The sequence below is a fragment of the Lolium perenne genome, chromosome 1 (genome assembly GCF_019359855.2).
Source record: "Lolium perenne isolate Kyuss_39 chromosome 1, Kyuss_2.0, whole genome shotgun sequence".
NCBI lineage: Eukaryota > Viridiplantae > Streptophyta > Magnoliopsida > Poales > Poaceae > Lolium > Lolium perenne.
In genome coordinates this window covers 169,272,862-169,288,760 of record NC_067244.2, presented here as the reverse complement: position 1 = coordinate 169,288,760, position 15,899 = coordinate 169,272,862, and the positions used below count along the sequence as shown (strand labels likewise).

At 43.1% G+C, this 15,899-nt stretch overlaps 1 protein-coding gene and 1 long non-coding RNA gene across 18 annotated transcripts; one reads left to right on the top strand and one right to left on the bottom strand.

Annotated features, from left to right (window-relative positions):
• Positions 1-455: 455 nt before the first annotated feature.
• LOC127312382 (uncharacterized) lies at positions 456-5,346 on the bottom strand. 5 transcript variants are annotated; one of them, XR_011744621.1, is made up of 8 exons: positions 4,855-5,346; positions 4,144-4,227; positions 3,431-3,521; positions 3,191-3,327; positions 2,226-2,315; positions 1,477-2,137; positions 1,335-1,381; positions 456-512 (listed from the first exon to the last, which is right to left on the bottom strand). It is a non-coding gene; the product is annotated as an uncharacterized lncRNA (long non-coding RNA). The 5 variants fall into 5 exon arrangements; XR_011744623.1 differs by lacking the exon at positions 456-512 and adding an exon at positions 532-743; XR_011744631.1 differs by lacking the exon at positions 456-512 and having other exon boundaries at positions 986-1,381; positions 1,477-1,554; positions 2,003-2,137; positions 4,855-5,344.
• A 2,596-nt stretch (positions 5,347-7,942) lies between these two features.
• On the top strand, positions 7,943-14,694 carry LOC127312332 (uncharacterized). 13 transcript variants are annotated; one of them, XM_071819754.1, is made up of 9 exons: positions 7,946-8,638; positions 8,913-9,018; positions 9,530-9,732; positions 11,400-11,513; positions 11,696-11,788; positions 12,293-12,435; positions 12,933-13,040; positions 13,144-13,308; positions 14,264-14,694. In XM_071819754.1, the coding sequence occupies exons 3-6, from the start codon at positions 9,558-9,560 to the stop codon at positions 12,310-12,312; spliced, it is 402 nt and encodes a 133-aa protein (XP_071675855.1). In that variant the 5' UTR covers positions 7,946-8,638; positions 8,913-9,018; positions 9,530-9,557; the 3' UTR covers positions 12,313-12,435; positions 12,933-13,040; positions 13,144-13,308; positions 14,264-14,694. The 13 variants fall into 13 exon arrangements, 2 of the variants coding, with proteins under 2 accessions (XP_071675855.1, XP_071675856.1); XM_071819755.1 differs by having other exon boundaries at positions 7,947-8,638; positions 11,400-11,474; XR_007858279.2 differs by adding an exon at positions 9,905-10,013 and having other exon boundaries at positions 7,951-8,638; positions 9,530-9,810; positions 11,400-11,788.
• The last annotated feature ends 1,205 nt before the right edge of the window (positions 14,695-15,899 follow it).

Genomic DNA, 15,899 nt, shown 5'->3' with positions numbered 1-15,899 from the left:
TGCATCAGCGCAGACAATCAGCTATCAGCCGAGACATACAAGGAAAAAAATCAGCCTAGACATACAAGGAAACCAATCAGCGCAGACGTACAAGGAAACCAATCAGCCCAGCCGTATCCCTATGAATCAGCTGGGCGGAATAGGAAATCATCTCTCCCCTCACGCTGCCGTCTCTTCTCACTCTTACGCTGCCATCTCTTCTCCGATGCCTTCCGTACGGCAACCACCTCGCCGCCCAGTGGTCTGCCGTCTCTTCTCCGACGTCTGCCTTCTTGGCAAACACTGGTTGCCAACACCGACGCCCCGAGGTCTGCCGCCTCGCCGACGCTCGAGGTCTGCCGCCTCGCCGATGCCCCGTGATAACACTGGTTTCCAACACCGACGCCCCGAGGTCTGCCGGCTCGCCGACGCCCCGTGATCTGCCTCATTGGTCTGCCGCCTCTTCTTTGGCCTTGCAGGTTGGCTCTCCAACCAGTCGAAGACATCGCCTCTTCTTATCCTTCATCTTCATGCTGCATGCAAAAATCAGTTCTGTAAGAGCTGTGGCACTGTCTACATTCATGAGAGCAAACTTGCACATGTAGATTTTAAAAATTAGAAATCAATTGCTACATGCTATTAGTCTGAAAAATAAACATACATTCAAATTCAGTATACAAGGAATCCACTTGTGGCCCTGCAAACATCGCAGACACATCCACTTGTGCCACTACTTGATTGGTGATAACCACAACAACTCCAAACTGCAACTCAACACTTTTAAAAGCACTTGAGCCAACTATCTAGCATGAACTTAGTGTACTTTGAACGAGTAACGAATTAACAATGCCTTGATTTTTTAGAAAATAAAAAGTGTTTCTTGTCTTTGCAAAAAATATGGTTGTAACTAAAATTACTGCTTTTGTGTGTGCAGTCTGAGAATTTATAAATACATCAAGGTTTCGATTCTACTGTTAAGTGTCATCACCTTATAGTATCATGCCGAAAAGAAAAGTAAATGCTTGGATGTGAAAAATGTTATAATAATTACTCACGGCTAATGGTGTGTTTTTCTTAGAGCAGTGATAGTCGAGGCTAAGCTGCAATAAATATCTGCCTCTATGCTTTTCACACTGAAAAAATGGGAATGGAATAATACTCATGTTTCAGAGGGGCAACATCAAACATGTATGACGGGCAGAAAACATATTCTTCTTCTATGCAGGGAGGCAGAAAATAGACTGTTGCTCGCTGAACTTGTGCATTGGCATGTAGTATTTGAGAAGGCAGGAAAGCATGTTCAATGTCTGGCGTTGATCCAGTGATTACTTCAGATAAAGTTTCAATTGTCATACCTGGTGTTTGGTTATCATTGAGTGAGTGGTTATCATTTAGCATTTGCCTGGGGGTGCAAATTTCATAAGCCATCATTAGATCTTGACATTCAATAACAAGTGAAAGCAACAATTTCTTAGTGGTTAAAGCACATTATTTTACCTGCTCAGTCGTTTCATATGAGCCATCATGAAATTGTTTACGAGACAATGCTCCCAGTGATGTAAAAAATGACTGAACCTGCCAAACAAATAGTTAAGTGTTAGAAGGCAACAACTGAATATCACTTTTCAACAATTTTGCACAGATGCACAAATATTTTGGTGGTGCAAATTTTATAGACTCTCACATCAGAGCTCAATAACTTTTCCCATGTCTGATATCTCATGTTTTTAAAAGGCACATGCATGTTTTTAAAATTCAGAGTACTCTAAAATACTTAGAGAAAGTTTGGTCGTAATTGGTCGTCGTCGTCCTTCGTTGCCCACCCGCCTGGGCCAAGCGTTAACATGGGCCGAATGTAATCTCGCCAGGAAATATAAATCACGCTAGGTATGCAATCTCGTCAGGTATGTAATCTCGGCAGGAAAATCTCGCCAGGAAATCTCGCCAGGAAATATAAATCACGCATGAATGGAATCTAAACAGGAAATAAATCAAGAACGACCGATGAATTAGGAAATCTCGCATGGAAATAAACCAAGAACGACCCATGAATCAGGAAACACCCATGACGCATGGTATGAATCAGGAAACACCCATGACGCATGGTATGTAATCCTTCCCAGTAATCACGCATGAATCCTTCCCAGTAATCGTGCGCCTGTAATCACCATTAAAGTACGCAGGTTAAAATTAGGATTCACGCCAGGAAATAAATCACGCCAGGTTAAAGGAATGAACCATCTTACCATAGCTCCAGGCTAAGGTCATCTTCATCTCAGTCGAGTTCATCCATCTTCAGTCGCCATGCTCAGTCAATACCTGCTCAGTCGCCACGCCTCCAAGAGGGTAATGGCACCAAGGTAAGTTCCAGCATCACGTTTTACTCATGTTCTTAGCATCACGTTTTACTCATGTTTCTCCGTTTATAATGCAGTCATGTTACATTCTGCAATGTGGAACAATTGCATATCTACAACAGATCCTGGGAGGCAACTGCGAAACTTATTTCTGGTCGAATAAAAAACAATAGAGGAGGTGATCTAATCTACCATGCTATCCTCGTCGACGAAAATGTAAGTATTCCAACAATTATGATATGTGTAAGAGGTGAATAATGAGTTGGCACCAAATTTAGGGAACTACCCGTCAACTCCAAATACCTAGCCCTTTATTTCCATTGAATTACTTCAAACATGATTTGTTGGTGTATGAACAGAGGGCACTCAGTTCACCTATAACTCCATGGATACCTTAATGTCTCATGTCTCCAGTAGCTTTAGGTGAACTTGAGCATCACAGTGAATTAATTAATCTAGAGCAGCTCAAGTCTCTCTCTGATTCAGGGGCAGCTTAGCTTAGCATGTGATATATAATTCAGTTAAAGTGTTATAGTGCAAAACAAAATCATGTGTTATATAATTCAGTTAAGCTTCTGTGTTATGACTACTTCCAAGTGTTATGACTACAAATAGCTAATCCTTGCCACGACAAAACTTTTCTAGGCAAGCACACATCAGATGTGAGAAACATCAGAAAGTGCAAGCATGCCAAATGCAACCTGCTCAACATACTTAAACTGAAATTTCTACACAGCACCATGCTATTTGTTTTTGAGAACCCTTGAGCTGGTTATTAGTGCATATTCAGGAATTTTATAAAATCTGCAAGCATGCCAAATAGCACGAATAAAAAACAATAGAGAATTACTCACCTTGTCAATCCTTGATGGCAGACTCGATTTCTGCGGGTGCTAGATTTGCGCCAGGCCGTAGTGGCGAGTTGCTGGAGGCAAGCACACCGGAATAGGTAGGCGCGAGATGGCCGTGGTCAGCACACCAACTCTCACCGCTGACCAAATGCAATTAGCGTAATGCAAACAATAAAGCTCACAGCTAGGAAACAAAATGAAGACAAACAATAAACTGAGCCAAACTAAATCAGGGTTTCTTACCAGAGAACAAAGAAATCAATGCACTTCCTTGTCATGAACCAACCAGCTAATATGGACCAACCAGCTAACATGGAGTATGTATCATGCATTCCTGCAAGCATGCAAGCAATGATATTAAACGTAAGATTACTATTTGGCGTAGTACCATGCAACAGAGTAGTCTTCATTAACTATACTGAACTCTCGTCCAGTGATCCTAAATTCGAGTCTATCAAACATATAGAGAAAAGACACATCTTAGAAAATTAAATTACCAATTAATTCACAAAATTTTAATGCTTAATTGCTTATGAGTTGAACAACAAATTTTTTGAGGATCGTTAATACCCACTAATCCAACACAAAATTCGAGTTTCTTGGCCTATTTGTGGAAACCAACAATGCATATACGGCAGGATATCATCAACTAAAATAAACACAAGTTGAAACCCTCAAGTTTCCTGAACACCCCAACCCAATCAAGTAAAACAAACGCATAAGAACTAATAATACAATATCTAAAAAATTTTTGCCAAACGAGCACATCAACAGATATTCAGAGCACTTAGCATGACCGCTTGTGAAAAAACTAACCAAACAATGTTCAGAAGATATAATTGTCTTAAGTGTACTGAGAAGGCAGCAATGAATAATCAGAGCACTAGAAGCATGTCAAAATATGAAAAGACACAATCCAAAATTCCAAACTGTACTAACAAGCGATTGTGCTTTACCAATGAAGAGGCTGCAGAGCTATGAAGCAAAACTGTTAATGGATTCAATAACTAAACCTTCAGACACTTCCCAATCCATAAAACCTGCAAAATAAGAAGTCATCCAAAATTTATAGTGCTTTGAAAGTGAAATTTAGCTTTACAAAATATCTTAGGATAGTGGACATATTACAACACTTGATGGTAAAAGGAAATACTGTCTTATAATAGTGAACAGATTTCAACAAAATCCCATATATTACTGGACAGTTAAATTATGTAAAGCAATAATATTGCTCGTGCAATTGCAGACATATAGCTACTCCGTGCAATTTAGCTACTGTTCACTATTATAAGCACCACCATTTTTTGTCGTCTCTCATCCGAAAATATGCCTCTGTTCACTATTATAAGATGCTTTGAAAGTGAAATTTAGCTTTACAATATCTTAGGATAGTGGACGTATTACAACACTGTAAAAGGAAATATCAGACTGCTTAGTTGGTTACATGAATAAGCAAGCATGCAACTGCTGACGACCAGTGACAGGTAAGACATGAAATTGAAGTTCATCATCACATACCACAATACTATAATTAACCACGCAGGAACAAAATCTGATACTAAGTTGCACAGATCAATAGGAAAGCAAGCAATCACATGATTAACAGGAAAGCAATCTTCTACTAGATCTTTGAAGCCATGGAATCAATCATACTCAGACCCACGGACCTGAACACAATGCACGCGCATACACCATGGCTGGATGGGAAATTTCGCCGGAGGGAACTGTTCGTACTTGCTCACGCCCGCGGCCGCCCCTGGCTAGAGCTTGCCCAGCCGCGCCATGGCCGAGCTCGCCTTCGCCGCCCCTCGAGGAGCTCGCCCGCGCCGCCCCATCGCGGAGCTCGTCGTCGCCAGCATCTCGCCGTGGTCGCCCGCGCCGGCTATGGCGTACCTCGCCCGTGCCGCCCCTGGAGGATCTCTCCCGCGCCGCCCCTAGCTGGCTCGCCCGCTCCGTGCCATGGCCGAGCTCGCCCTCACAGCCCCTCGAGGAGCTTGCCCGCGATGCCCCGTCGCGGAGCTCGTCTGGCACCTGGCCGTGGTCACCCACTCCGGAGCTTGCCCTCGCCGTCCCTGGTGGTTGGAGGAAACGCGGTGGGGGAATGGGGAATTGAGTGGGAGAGGGAGAGACCGGAGTGGGAGAGAGAGAGAGTGGTTTTTTTTTTTACAAAGCATTTCATGTTACAAAGCGGAGGAGGCACTACTTCCGTGCGAGAGATTTTTTTAGGGTTGTTTTTATTTTACAAAGCGGAGGAGGCACCACTTACTTGCGAATTTACAAAGTATTTTCTATTATATTATACCCCTACACTACTGTGATTCCCTTTATTTATTCGGAACACGAACTACTTTTTTTTAGATGAACGTGAACTACTTCTCGCATGAGAAAACAAAATGAAGACTTAAATTAATCCTTACTCCCCTAAACTTTAATGACAGCGAGGAGCGTATCCGCCTCGGAACGTTCGACACCACGCACGAGGCGGCGCGGGCCTACGACGCCGTCGCCTGGTGCCTCGGCCGCCCGCGCCAGCAAATGAACTTCAACGACATTTGGACGCGCGAGCAGGAGGAGATGCTCGCGCCGCCATCGCCGGCCGTCACGACCGAGCAGCAGCGGCGCGCTCGCGAGCTCGAGCAGCGCCTGCACGTCGCGGAGCAGGCCGAGCGCCTCCGCCTCGAGTAGGCGCGCGCGTTCCCGGAGGACGTCACCGCCATGGAAGCTTTCTACGCTCAGAAGAAAGAGGAGAAGGCGAAAGCGGCGACAAAGAAGAAGGCCGACCGCGAGAAGCGCCGCGCTGAGTCGGCGGCGAGGAAGGCCGAGAGGGCGGAGAAGGCGGCGCGGATGGCGAGGAGGGCGGAGGAGAAGAAGAGAGGCACCGGACCGTCCACGAACATGCCCACCTCCTCCTCCTCCTTCGAGTGGACGACCACTCCGGTCTCCGACACGACTCCAACTAGCGGATCGTCGGACCACGACTGGGAGGACTCGGAGTAGATTAGTTTAGTTTAATTTAAATAAAATGTGGGTGTTTGTCGAACTTCTAATATATTTCGTAATTTTCAGTTAAAGTTTCGTACTTTATTTGATTCATTTTGAACGATATACAATCAAACTAGCCGGTCGCGTGGCCGCGCGCGCTGTATTTTGCCGCATCCGCCGGAGGGCCAATTTTACCGCCCGTGCACGCGCTGCATTTTGGTGCGTCCGGCGGAGCAAAGTTCGGCCAAACGCGCGCCAACCATTTACAGCGCGGCGGAAGAGAGGTTTAGCACGCCGATTTTTTGAGCGTTTGCTCTTACCCCAAGCAGAAATTTCAAACCCACTTCAACAGTAAAACAAAATGTCAAATGGTTATCCCTGCATAGGAAAACCAAACCTCCATAGCAAATGAGGTATTTGACGTATGCCAAATCAAAAAACCCGCAATGCTTCACCATGCTCATCCTTAGATAAAAACAACATATTTTTCTGAAGCTCAAACTGCATTAAATTGAGACTAACACACTGAATAAATTTGCAAGTGACTAAATTTAGTTTTAAGATAACAATTTGTTTACACAAAATATCAAATGAACAACAAGCAACAGGCAACACAGTGCCTCCCTTATTTATGCAGCTTGCAACAATACGCAGTATCAAAGGCGGAGCCAGGCCCCAGGCAACACGGGCCATGGCCTGGGGCGTGGCCTTCCTAGCAGCCCTATATTTCTAATTTTGGCCCGGGGCGTAGCCCAGCCCAGCCCAGTTATGGATGGATTTTCTCATCGTTTTGCCCAGCTGAGGTAGCGAGGAAGGCAAGGCACGCAACGCACGGACTCGTTCAGGCTCGAAACCTCCAGCCGCCCGGCTGACGGCGACCGACGAGCAAGGAGCGCGTCGTTGCTGCCGCCGGCTCGCCTCCTCCCATCGTCCGGCTGTCCAGCATCGGCACCTCTCCGACCTCCGCCCACCTCCACGCCCCCGCTGCCCCGCAGTCCCGTCTCCCAGCAACTCGCTCGCTGACTCGCGTCGCCGCCTCCGAGCGCAGAGCTAGGTTTTGCTCTTTCCTCCTTTTTTGCTCTGCATTTTATTTCCTCAATTCATCTTACAATTAGATTGTTAGATTTTTCATTTAGTTAGGTGTTCTGCCCTCTGCTCGTAGTTGTTTTAGTTAATTTAGCTACAAATTATTATATTTTACAGGAGGACAAGATGAACAAAAGAAACAGAATTGATAGCTTTTTCCCTTAAAACTGGGATCATTTTCGTGCAATTTTTTTTGCCCTTTTCTGTTCGCCCGTGGCGTGAGCAATTTCTGGCTCCGCCGTTGCGCAGTATATCCCCTTCGTTGTACTCTAACAGTGATATTCTGCAATACAAAAATATAATTAAACAAACTCAACACCAAAAACATGAAAATTGTAAGTACGGGCATTGTTGTGACTATGTATTAAGTTCTTCTATGATACATTTCAACCAACATTCGGTCCTTTTTTTTATTGTCTACACTTTGCTACTCTATGTACCCACCTATAAATCTATTTTCAAAATTTCATATATGATATTTAGATTATATATGTATATTGAGAAATATAATTTGAGGACCCGTAGCAACGCACGGGCATTTGTACTAGTAATAAAATTAAAAAGACTAAAATGGTTCCTTATTCTGCCACTAGCTTGGTCGTCCCGCACGATACGTCAAAAACTTCGTCGTCCCGCACGGGCTCATTTGGGCCGAAGCCCAGCTACTTCGTCAGAATGGAACTGAGGCCCAGCAGGCAAAACCCTCGATTCCGTCGTGCTCTCATCCACGGTCTCCATCGCCGCCCTACTCCACCTCCTGCCCGTCGGCCGTCACCTACCCCACCTCCTCGCGTCGCTGGCGAACCCTCGCGTCGCCTCCCAACCTCCTGCACGTTGGCCACCGCCCTTCCCCCCACCCCCCCCGCATGCTGCTGGAGGGCCCCAACGCCACCTCTCCGTCTCCTGCGCGCCGCCAGAGTACGTCCGTTCCGCATCCCAAATTCCTCCGCTCCCAGCCATGGTCGTTTGAGCACGAGGTCGCTGTCTCTTGGGTCGAGCGCTTGGGCGCCACCGCTGTAATTCCTCACCGAGTTGATTGCGATGGTGCTCGGGATACTCTCATACTCATTGGGGTGCTCCCTGCGGACGACAAGGAGTAGTCCGATCTCCGGATTGCTGTTGCCGTTGGACTGGATTGTCGTCGCCTCTCAAAATTGACACACCCCTCCTGGCAGGCCCTCCTGGCTGGATTCCCCTCGAGCAACCGTTGGATCCCCGTCTACATGATATACAACGGTTGTTTGTGCCAAGACTGCATCTTTGATCAATTGATCTGTCTGTTCCATCCGTTAATTTTGTTGCACTTCACGGGTTGCAGAAAATGACGCAATGAGAGGGGATGAATCCTGTTAGAAGTTGCTTTCTTGATCTATTTACTGTCAGGTAAATTAACGTGGTATTTTTTGATAATTCGATTTGGAAAGATTTATCAATATGGTGAGAATTTGAAGCTATTTATCTTTGTGCAATACTGGGTTATGTAATTCCATTCCGAAAAAAAAACTGGGTTATGTAATTAAAGTTCATGCCGATCAATCCACTCATAATTTATTTTTGACATATATACGACAACATCGAAATAAGAGCCAGTGGATTAGCGAGTCTTTCATCCCAACCTATCGAAATAAGTGTTTATGCCTCCAATTTTGTTGTACAGGAAACTGGTGAAAGAAGTGTTGCACGGTTGGGAATTATAATCTTTGTTGGTGAATTTCATCCCAACATATCAAATAACAAGGAACTCCCTTTGGTCTAAACTTAAGGTGATTTTTTTTCCATGTTATGTAAATTCTAAGAGTATCCATAGAAATGCGATGCCATGTAGACTAATTTGTCATCCTAGATCCAGTTTTAGACATTATTGTATTCCTTTAGTACATGTCAATTTCTGGTCATGTATATGATTTAATTCCGAATCAGTTAAAATAGTGGATCCGGATTTTGGCTTCCATGTTGCACTCATTAAACTGAGAGCAGCTAAAACAAGCAGAAGGTATATTATTCAAATCTCAATAATTTGGCGAGTTTACTTCTTATAAGTTGCTTCGATATTTGTTTGATCTAGGTTGTACCATAATGCATGAATTTTGGTTAGCTTCCTTCCGTCCCTTTTTATTAGATACCCGTATCAGCGAACAGAAATGTTGTTTACTTGCTTGCATTGTATACGATTGACTAAATGTTTGTAACTGTTCTTCAGCCATTTATTCTCCCCTATGTAAGTTTTATAAGAATCAATATTGAAGTGTTATTTATGCATGTCTTATCATACAGGTGGCCTAGCACAAATCGCTCGATAACAATGGTGTTGTTGCACCTCTCCATAGTCTTCCTCGCGCTCCTCCTCTCGACCACGTTGATGTGCCCCTTGATACCGAATCCAAGGCGTGTATCCCCGCCATCATCGGCAGAGCGGCATCGACGTGCCCGCTTCGCTGCTGCTTGTGGTGCCACTTCCGCCAACGCATCTAGCATGGGTAGGTGAGCATTCTCCTCCTTCCCATCGGGTAGGCTTCTCTTCTCTTCCACCCAAGGCGCGTCCGTCATCGATAAGGGTGAGGCTAGACACTGATAGTATCTTGGGTTGTATCTCTATAGTTAGTCTAGGTTTCACATCAGCTGGGTTTAAGCCGATTTTTTGTTTCTTAGTTGGACCTAGATCTAGGAGTTTCTTCCCCTTCTAGCAAGGGTGGGGCAGGGACATCACCTTGGCACTGCACGACATCATACTCTGTCATTGGCACTCCCGAGCGGACAGGTAGAGCAAGCAACTCAATAGGTCTGAACTTTAGTGTGTAGAATTTAGGTAGTTTCTGAAAGAGCGGCACCTCTTAGTGTTAAGTATGGAATTTAGTTTTTTCTCATTATTGCAAATAATTTACATGTGATATTTGGGTGATAGAGTCTGCATGTTCATGTTTTGGGCGCCTGTTTGGATTCAGTCGCTGGTAGCGAGGAAAATAACCCTTGGTGGTTACATTTTCATGCAAGTACAAAAATTGCAATATGAATCAAAATGTTGTGGTTTCTAGATCTGTTATATGTCAAATGTTCTGGTCACGTTCCTTTCAGAATTTCTGCCCCTCCACTAGCTCTATTTGAAATATTTTACACACGGTTTTCATTGCCATTAAGTTGTTCGAAACACGATTTGCATTGCCATCATGTTGTTCGAAATATCAATTACAACGAAGTAGAGGCTGATTTCAATGAAGTTTGATGCTTTGGTATTTTTTGTTTCCTCGCGAAAAACTTCGAAGTTAGAAATTGAGATGACTGCAATTATTTGCTTAATGTGATTAAATTAAATAAAGGCCATACAATAGAATCATATAATTCATCATGTATTTAGGGTGTTGATAAGTGATAACAGTCTGATATATATATTTTCTGTTTCTCCACAGAAAAACCTATCTATACCTTCTCTACTACTTAAAAAGACTAAAGTGGTTCCTTATTCTGCCATCCACGCAATACGTTTCGTCGTCCTAGCTAATGCAATCAAACCCTTCGTCGTCAGCCGTTCCGCTTCGTCGTCCCACAAACTGTGACTCCCAAAAAAACGCTTCATCAAAACTATCCTTCGTCAACGCACCTGGACAACGCTTCATGACCACAGAGCGCCCGCCGCCCCTCTCCCAGAGCTCGCCGGCCCAGATTGAGGCCTCTCCCCAGTCTGTGCGTCGTCGGAATCCCGCCGGTGTGCATGCTCTTCCGCTCCTCACTCTTTCTTCCACGCCGCCGCCGTCCACCAATGACCTGTGCCGCCCCCGACCTCCAGATCCGTCGTCCTTGACCGAGCTTCTCCGCGGTCCCCGTTGCTGGCCTTTTCCCCGTACAGGACCAGATCCTCCCGACCTCGAGCTCCCCCGCCTCCTGCCAATCCCTTCTCTGTTTTTTTTTTGCTTTGTTCTTCCCTACTTTTCTTGCACAGTGAGGTTTCTTTTGTATATGGTGTTGTTTGCCTCAAATTATCCAAATTGAGATACATTGACTTTTTCTGTTCGTTCTTTTAACAGTATGGCATTTCGCCAGGTAGTACCGTAGTAGTTGCTGCTATGAACATGGCCAAAAGACCTAAAATTGTTGCCATTATGGCATGTCTAGCGGTTTGTGATTTAATATGTTGCTCTCTTTCTTTCAGTTCTTCTTCCGGTTCTACATCCATCTATTGCTGGATGTTGCACAGCTTCAGAATTTTGTGCTCCTCACATGCTTGGTACAATGTCAACTCAAAAATTTCCACTGAGTAAAACTTGTAAGAAACCATTGGTATAATTTTGTGTTCTCATTTCTTAAGTTGTCAAATCAAAAATATCCACTGAGATAGTTCCTAATTGCATATCTAGACTATGTGCTCACCATTTGCCACTTAACAAATAATAAATTTTGTTTTACAAAAATACAAACAGTGACATGATTTTTTTTTGCATTTATAAGCATATGTTGGATTCATGCACTGCTGTGAGAGAAGATATGCAGGGAGAAGGATAGTCGTGCCCAGCTCTGGAAAGATGTTCATCACACTGATGGGTAAATACCTCTATCATAAACAACAACTATTATATTTTAGAAAATAATTCCATATATGCGTGCTGATTTTGTTCTATATCAACCTGCTTGACCGCTGTTTTTGTGTGTGTTTTACATTTATATGATGCCCTTATGCCTGCAGTAGCATCTATTTCAAAATCAAAAGTAGTAATTGTTATGAGTTACTCAATGTGGCTAAATATGGTTGGATTTGGCTTATCATCAACAATATCATGGACATAGTTTGCTCACTATAATCTGCATATGATCAATAATTGCAGATTTTGCATCCTTCATACTTGATATTTTTTAAAGAGGACAGTCTATTGACCATTGTGACATGGATTTTTTTTATAGATAACCATTGTTTTATCTGCTCTTGCTATATTATAGTCACCATCTTCGAGTTGCGAAGCCGTGGCTGTTAGCAAGAGTAGTTGCAGTGATGATTAAAGTTCATGTTCGATTTAGCAGTGAGGAATTTTGGGTAAATTTCCATTGTAGATTTCACGACTGGAGGCTAGGGGAGCACAAGAACCAGGTGCTATCAGCTGACGAAGGAGCTTTGGCGTGTTCGGCACCCGTGCGTGGTGGCACTCTGAGTTGCTTCTCCTTGGCCTGGAAGAAGGCTCTTCTCCTCTTCCACGGTTAGTCAGTATCAAATCCCCATGGCCATCTTGTTTCCACTACTGCATATGGGACGTTCGACATGTTGTACTCCATTGATGAAAATAGACCAGGTGGTTTCAGTTCAAGTTATTCAGTTAGACAAGGTAGTTTTAGCCAAACTCAGAGATATCTATCCTTCGCCCAGCTCACACTTATTATCATCTGGTTTACACTTTACACCCATCTAAGATGTGGTGCTAATTGCTACATGTACTCAGGAAGTAGAATTAGTTCTTTCATTTTGATTTAGAGTAGGGTAGAGTGGATTTAGGTTTCCACTATTAATTTTTCTGCAATGTTCGATTTTTTGTGTATCTTGGGAACGTATTACTCTTTGTTTGCTGCATTGCAAACAATGGTTGTTGAACATGTTTGGCTCTGTAGTTAGGAGGGAGAAATTAATTATTAAGCGATACTATGGCTGGTTGAGCTAGATCTATTATCTGATGTTTGTTTCCTGTTGTTCTGTAACCAGTTAGGCCTGAAGTTAGTGAGTCTGGAAGTGCTTTAGCGGTTGATGCTCTCTCCGTGGTTAAACGTGTTCTACTAGCAAAGAAGTACGGTGCAAACATTATTGTAGCTGGTACGATCTCAGTTGTTCTGAAACACTGTTATTTCTTTGTTTAGCTCTTGAGCATATTCGTTTACATAGCTTAATTTTCTTTTACATCTACTCTCAATTTCAGTGATGATAAGCCAAAGGAATCATTCCCAGAGCATTATACTCAAATGTCAAGCATTAGATGGCACCTTTCTGAAGGTTAGAACCATTTCAATACAATGACTACTTAGTCAAGTGGGGTACAAATATGAATCAGTCCATGCAAGATCAAATTGGCTATAAGTTACAGGTGAGTGAGATAGAACTTTTGCTAGCTCGCCAAATGCACTTTCTGCTTATTCATGTGCGCTTCCTTTTAGAGCATCATGAGAATCATGTTCTGTTTTTCTTCATTTCCTGATTGCAATAGAGTTGTCTGGTATCCTCTTGTTCTGAGTAATTGTCCATCTCCTAAGAGCTGCCAGATATTTTTTTGCTCCTGATCCACCCATGCTGGAAGAGTACTGATATTGAGAAACTGAAGTCTACAATCTTACGAAGTTTTTTTGGGAAGTATAGGGAAACCTTTAATCTATGAGATACTGGAGAAGCTAGCCGATGCAGCATTATATGCTTTTCTAAGATAGCTCTCATTTATTTTCTAGATGCATGTTCTCAGATTATGTCTCTTTTTGTTTTGGTCCTTCCTCTTCACTTCTGTCAAAGTTAAATTAAGCAACTCATTCCATTTTAGCTGTCGCATCTTTGATGAAAAGTAGAAGCACTTTTAGCTTGTTTGTAATGTTTGCGTGTGTGCTCAAATTTTCTACCATTTGTGAGGTAGCCTGTAATTTCCATATACAACTACAAATTACAGATGAACTTTCGTTATATTCCCCAATTAAGGTTCCAGTTCATTGCATTGTTGACATACATTGTTAATATTAGTTTATACTTTTAATAGCTACCCTACTGTAGTCATTTATATTGTCTTGAAGATGAACCTTCTATTATCCAGAAATTTACACTGGCTGATAAAGAACCATTCACGCTTCAGTTTGAATTTTGCAACACTTTCAAATGAAAATTGATTATATGTACATGCTACATAATCTGGGAACCTTTTAACTGTTCAACTGATAGTTCATTAATCATCTTTCATCCTGAACAAATGCATTATTTCTGTATCATCAATATGAATCAACAACGGTAAATATATCGTCAAGATACTAATTTCTTTAATTTGCTGTGAACTCTCATGATAGTTAAAGTCACAGACGGGAGGACTCCATTGGAGAGAAGAAAGTTTGGTGGGAAGGAGAATAGAGGAGTGAGATGTCATGGGAGCACCAATATAAAGCAGTGAGCTTCTCATTACCTTAGTTAGATGACTTGATTTATTATATAGCTACTTGAGGAAGATTTTTCACTACTTCAAAAACGAACCGTGTATTATCCATGTGTTGGTATTATAGCTAGCAGCTGCAAGGTATTAAAGAGATTCTCTTGATAGCAACCATACCCAACCAATAATTTATTCAGTTGAGCATTTCTATTGGCTCCTATAGATGAACGAACAATTTGAAGAAGGATACTTTGAAAGGAACTATTGTATTCCGCGCTGTTATTTTGCTATAGATGTCAAAGCACAACTGACATGTCAAAATTTCGTATATTACTATTTTTTCTAGCTTCATTTAGTATTTCTATGTATAACTTGGCAATGTGTGGCCTTTTTTCTCTTGGCTGAAACTTCTGGATGTGTTCAAGTGCGCTGGCATCTTACCCTGATATGTATTGGTCATGCCAGAATGTTTATTTTGTATTTGCTGCATAAAGTATGTGTGACATATGCAGCTGTCTAGCATTTGGTGTATGAAAAAATATTGTTGGTAATTATAATATATATTTTTGGGTATTTGACAAAATAGATGTGATGTTTGACATACAAGAATTTGAAATTTAGGGTTGCAAATATGTGTGATGATATTTATATTAGTCAGCGTGCATTGCACGTGCAAGCTTACCATAAGTGTTATGATTTGCATTGCTTATCTTTTCAATGAAAGACCTGAAGGCCAACCTTCCTATATGCCACTAGGGAAAAAAAGTAAATTTGAAGACAAATCGCTCTCAATTTTTACCAACATCCAAGCTAGGCGAGCACTGATCGGAAGAAAATAGAACATGTTGCGTGGATGGATAAAGGAAAGAAAATTATCTTACCAAATTTCTCCTCCAATGCCTCCCGACCCGACGACATCCCCTCCATCGCCTCCAGATGCGCTGGAAACAACACCACCACCTGTGCCCTCCCTCTGCGATCAGGTGCATTGGACCTCGCTGCCTCCCCCACTGCCCAATGCAAGGGCATCGAGTTCATTGCCTGGCATCGGTTGGGCGAACCTCGACGTGGTGCATCGGACTCTCGCCACCCGAGGCATCATTCGACGCGTGTTGGCTGCACCCCGACATGCTGCAACCCGGCTGATTCCACGAGCAGGTGCAGGTGACTTGCCCGTATTCTCCATGGAAGTCTATGCTTCGTCCTCAACCATCAGTCGCCACGCTCTGCGGTAGCTAGGGTCCATGGCAGCGCTGTGGATTTTGGGGATTGAAGGATCGCATGGGTTTGGGATTGACAAGCCGTTTAGCATGTGTGTGTGGCTCGCATGCACGCTCGTACACGGAAGCTGCCGAGCTAGGTCGGCTTTCGACCTGGCTCGGTCGTTTCCCTTTTTTTCTGTTATTACTTTTCTTTCCGGTGAGTTGTGCATTACATATGTGCATTATGTGCATTGAGATATAAAATTTGAGTACCCGTGGCAACGCACGGGCATTTATACTAGTATCTTAAAAATCGATATAACCCTTAATTCATTAGGGAGGTAGTATTTGGAT

What these genes read in the sequence shown, in the direction of transcription:
- LOC127312332 (XM_071819754.1), top strand. Translation starts at nt 9,558, where the DNA reads ATGGTGTTGTTGCACCTCTCCATAGTCTTCCTCGCGCTCCTCCTCTCG. An exon ending in CGCCAACGCATCTAGCATGG is followed by an intron (nt 9,733 to 11,399) that starts GTAGGTGAGCAT and finishes TCTTTCTTTCAG; the next exon opens with TTCTTCTTCCGGTTCTACAT. An exon ending in GATGTTCATCACACTGATGG is followed by an intron (nt 11,789 to 12,292) that starts GTAAATACCTCT and finishes TTTCCATTGTAG; the next exon opens with ATTTCACGACTGGAGGCTAG.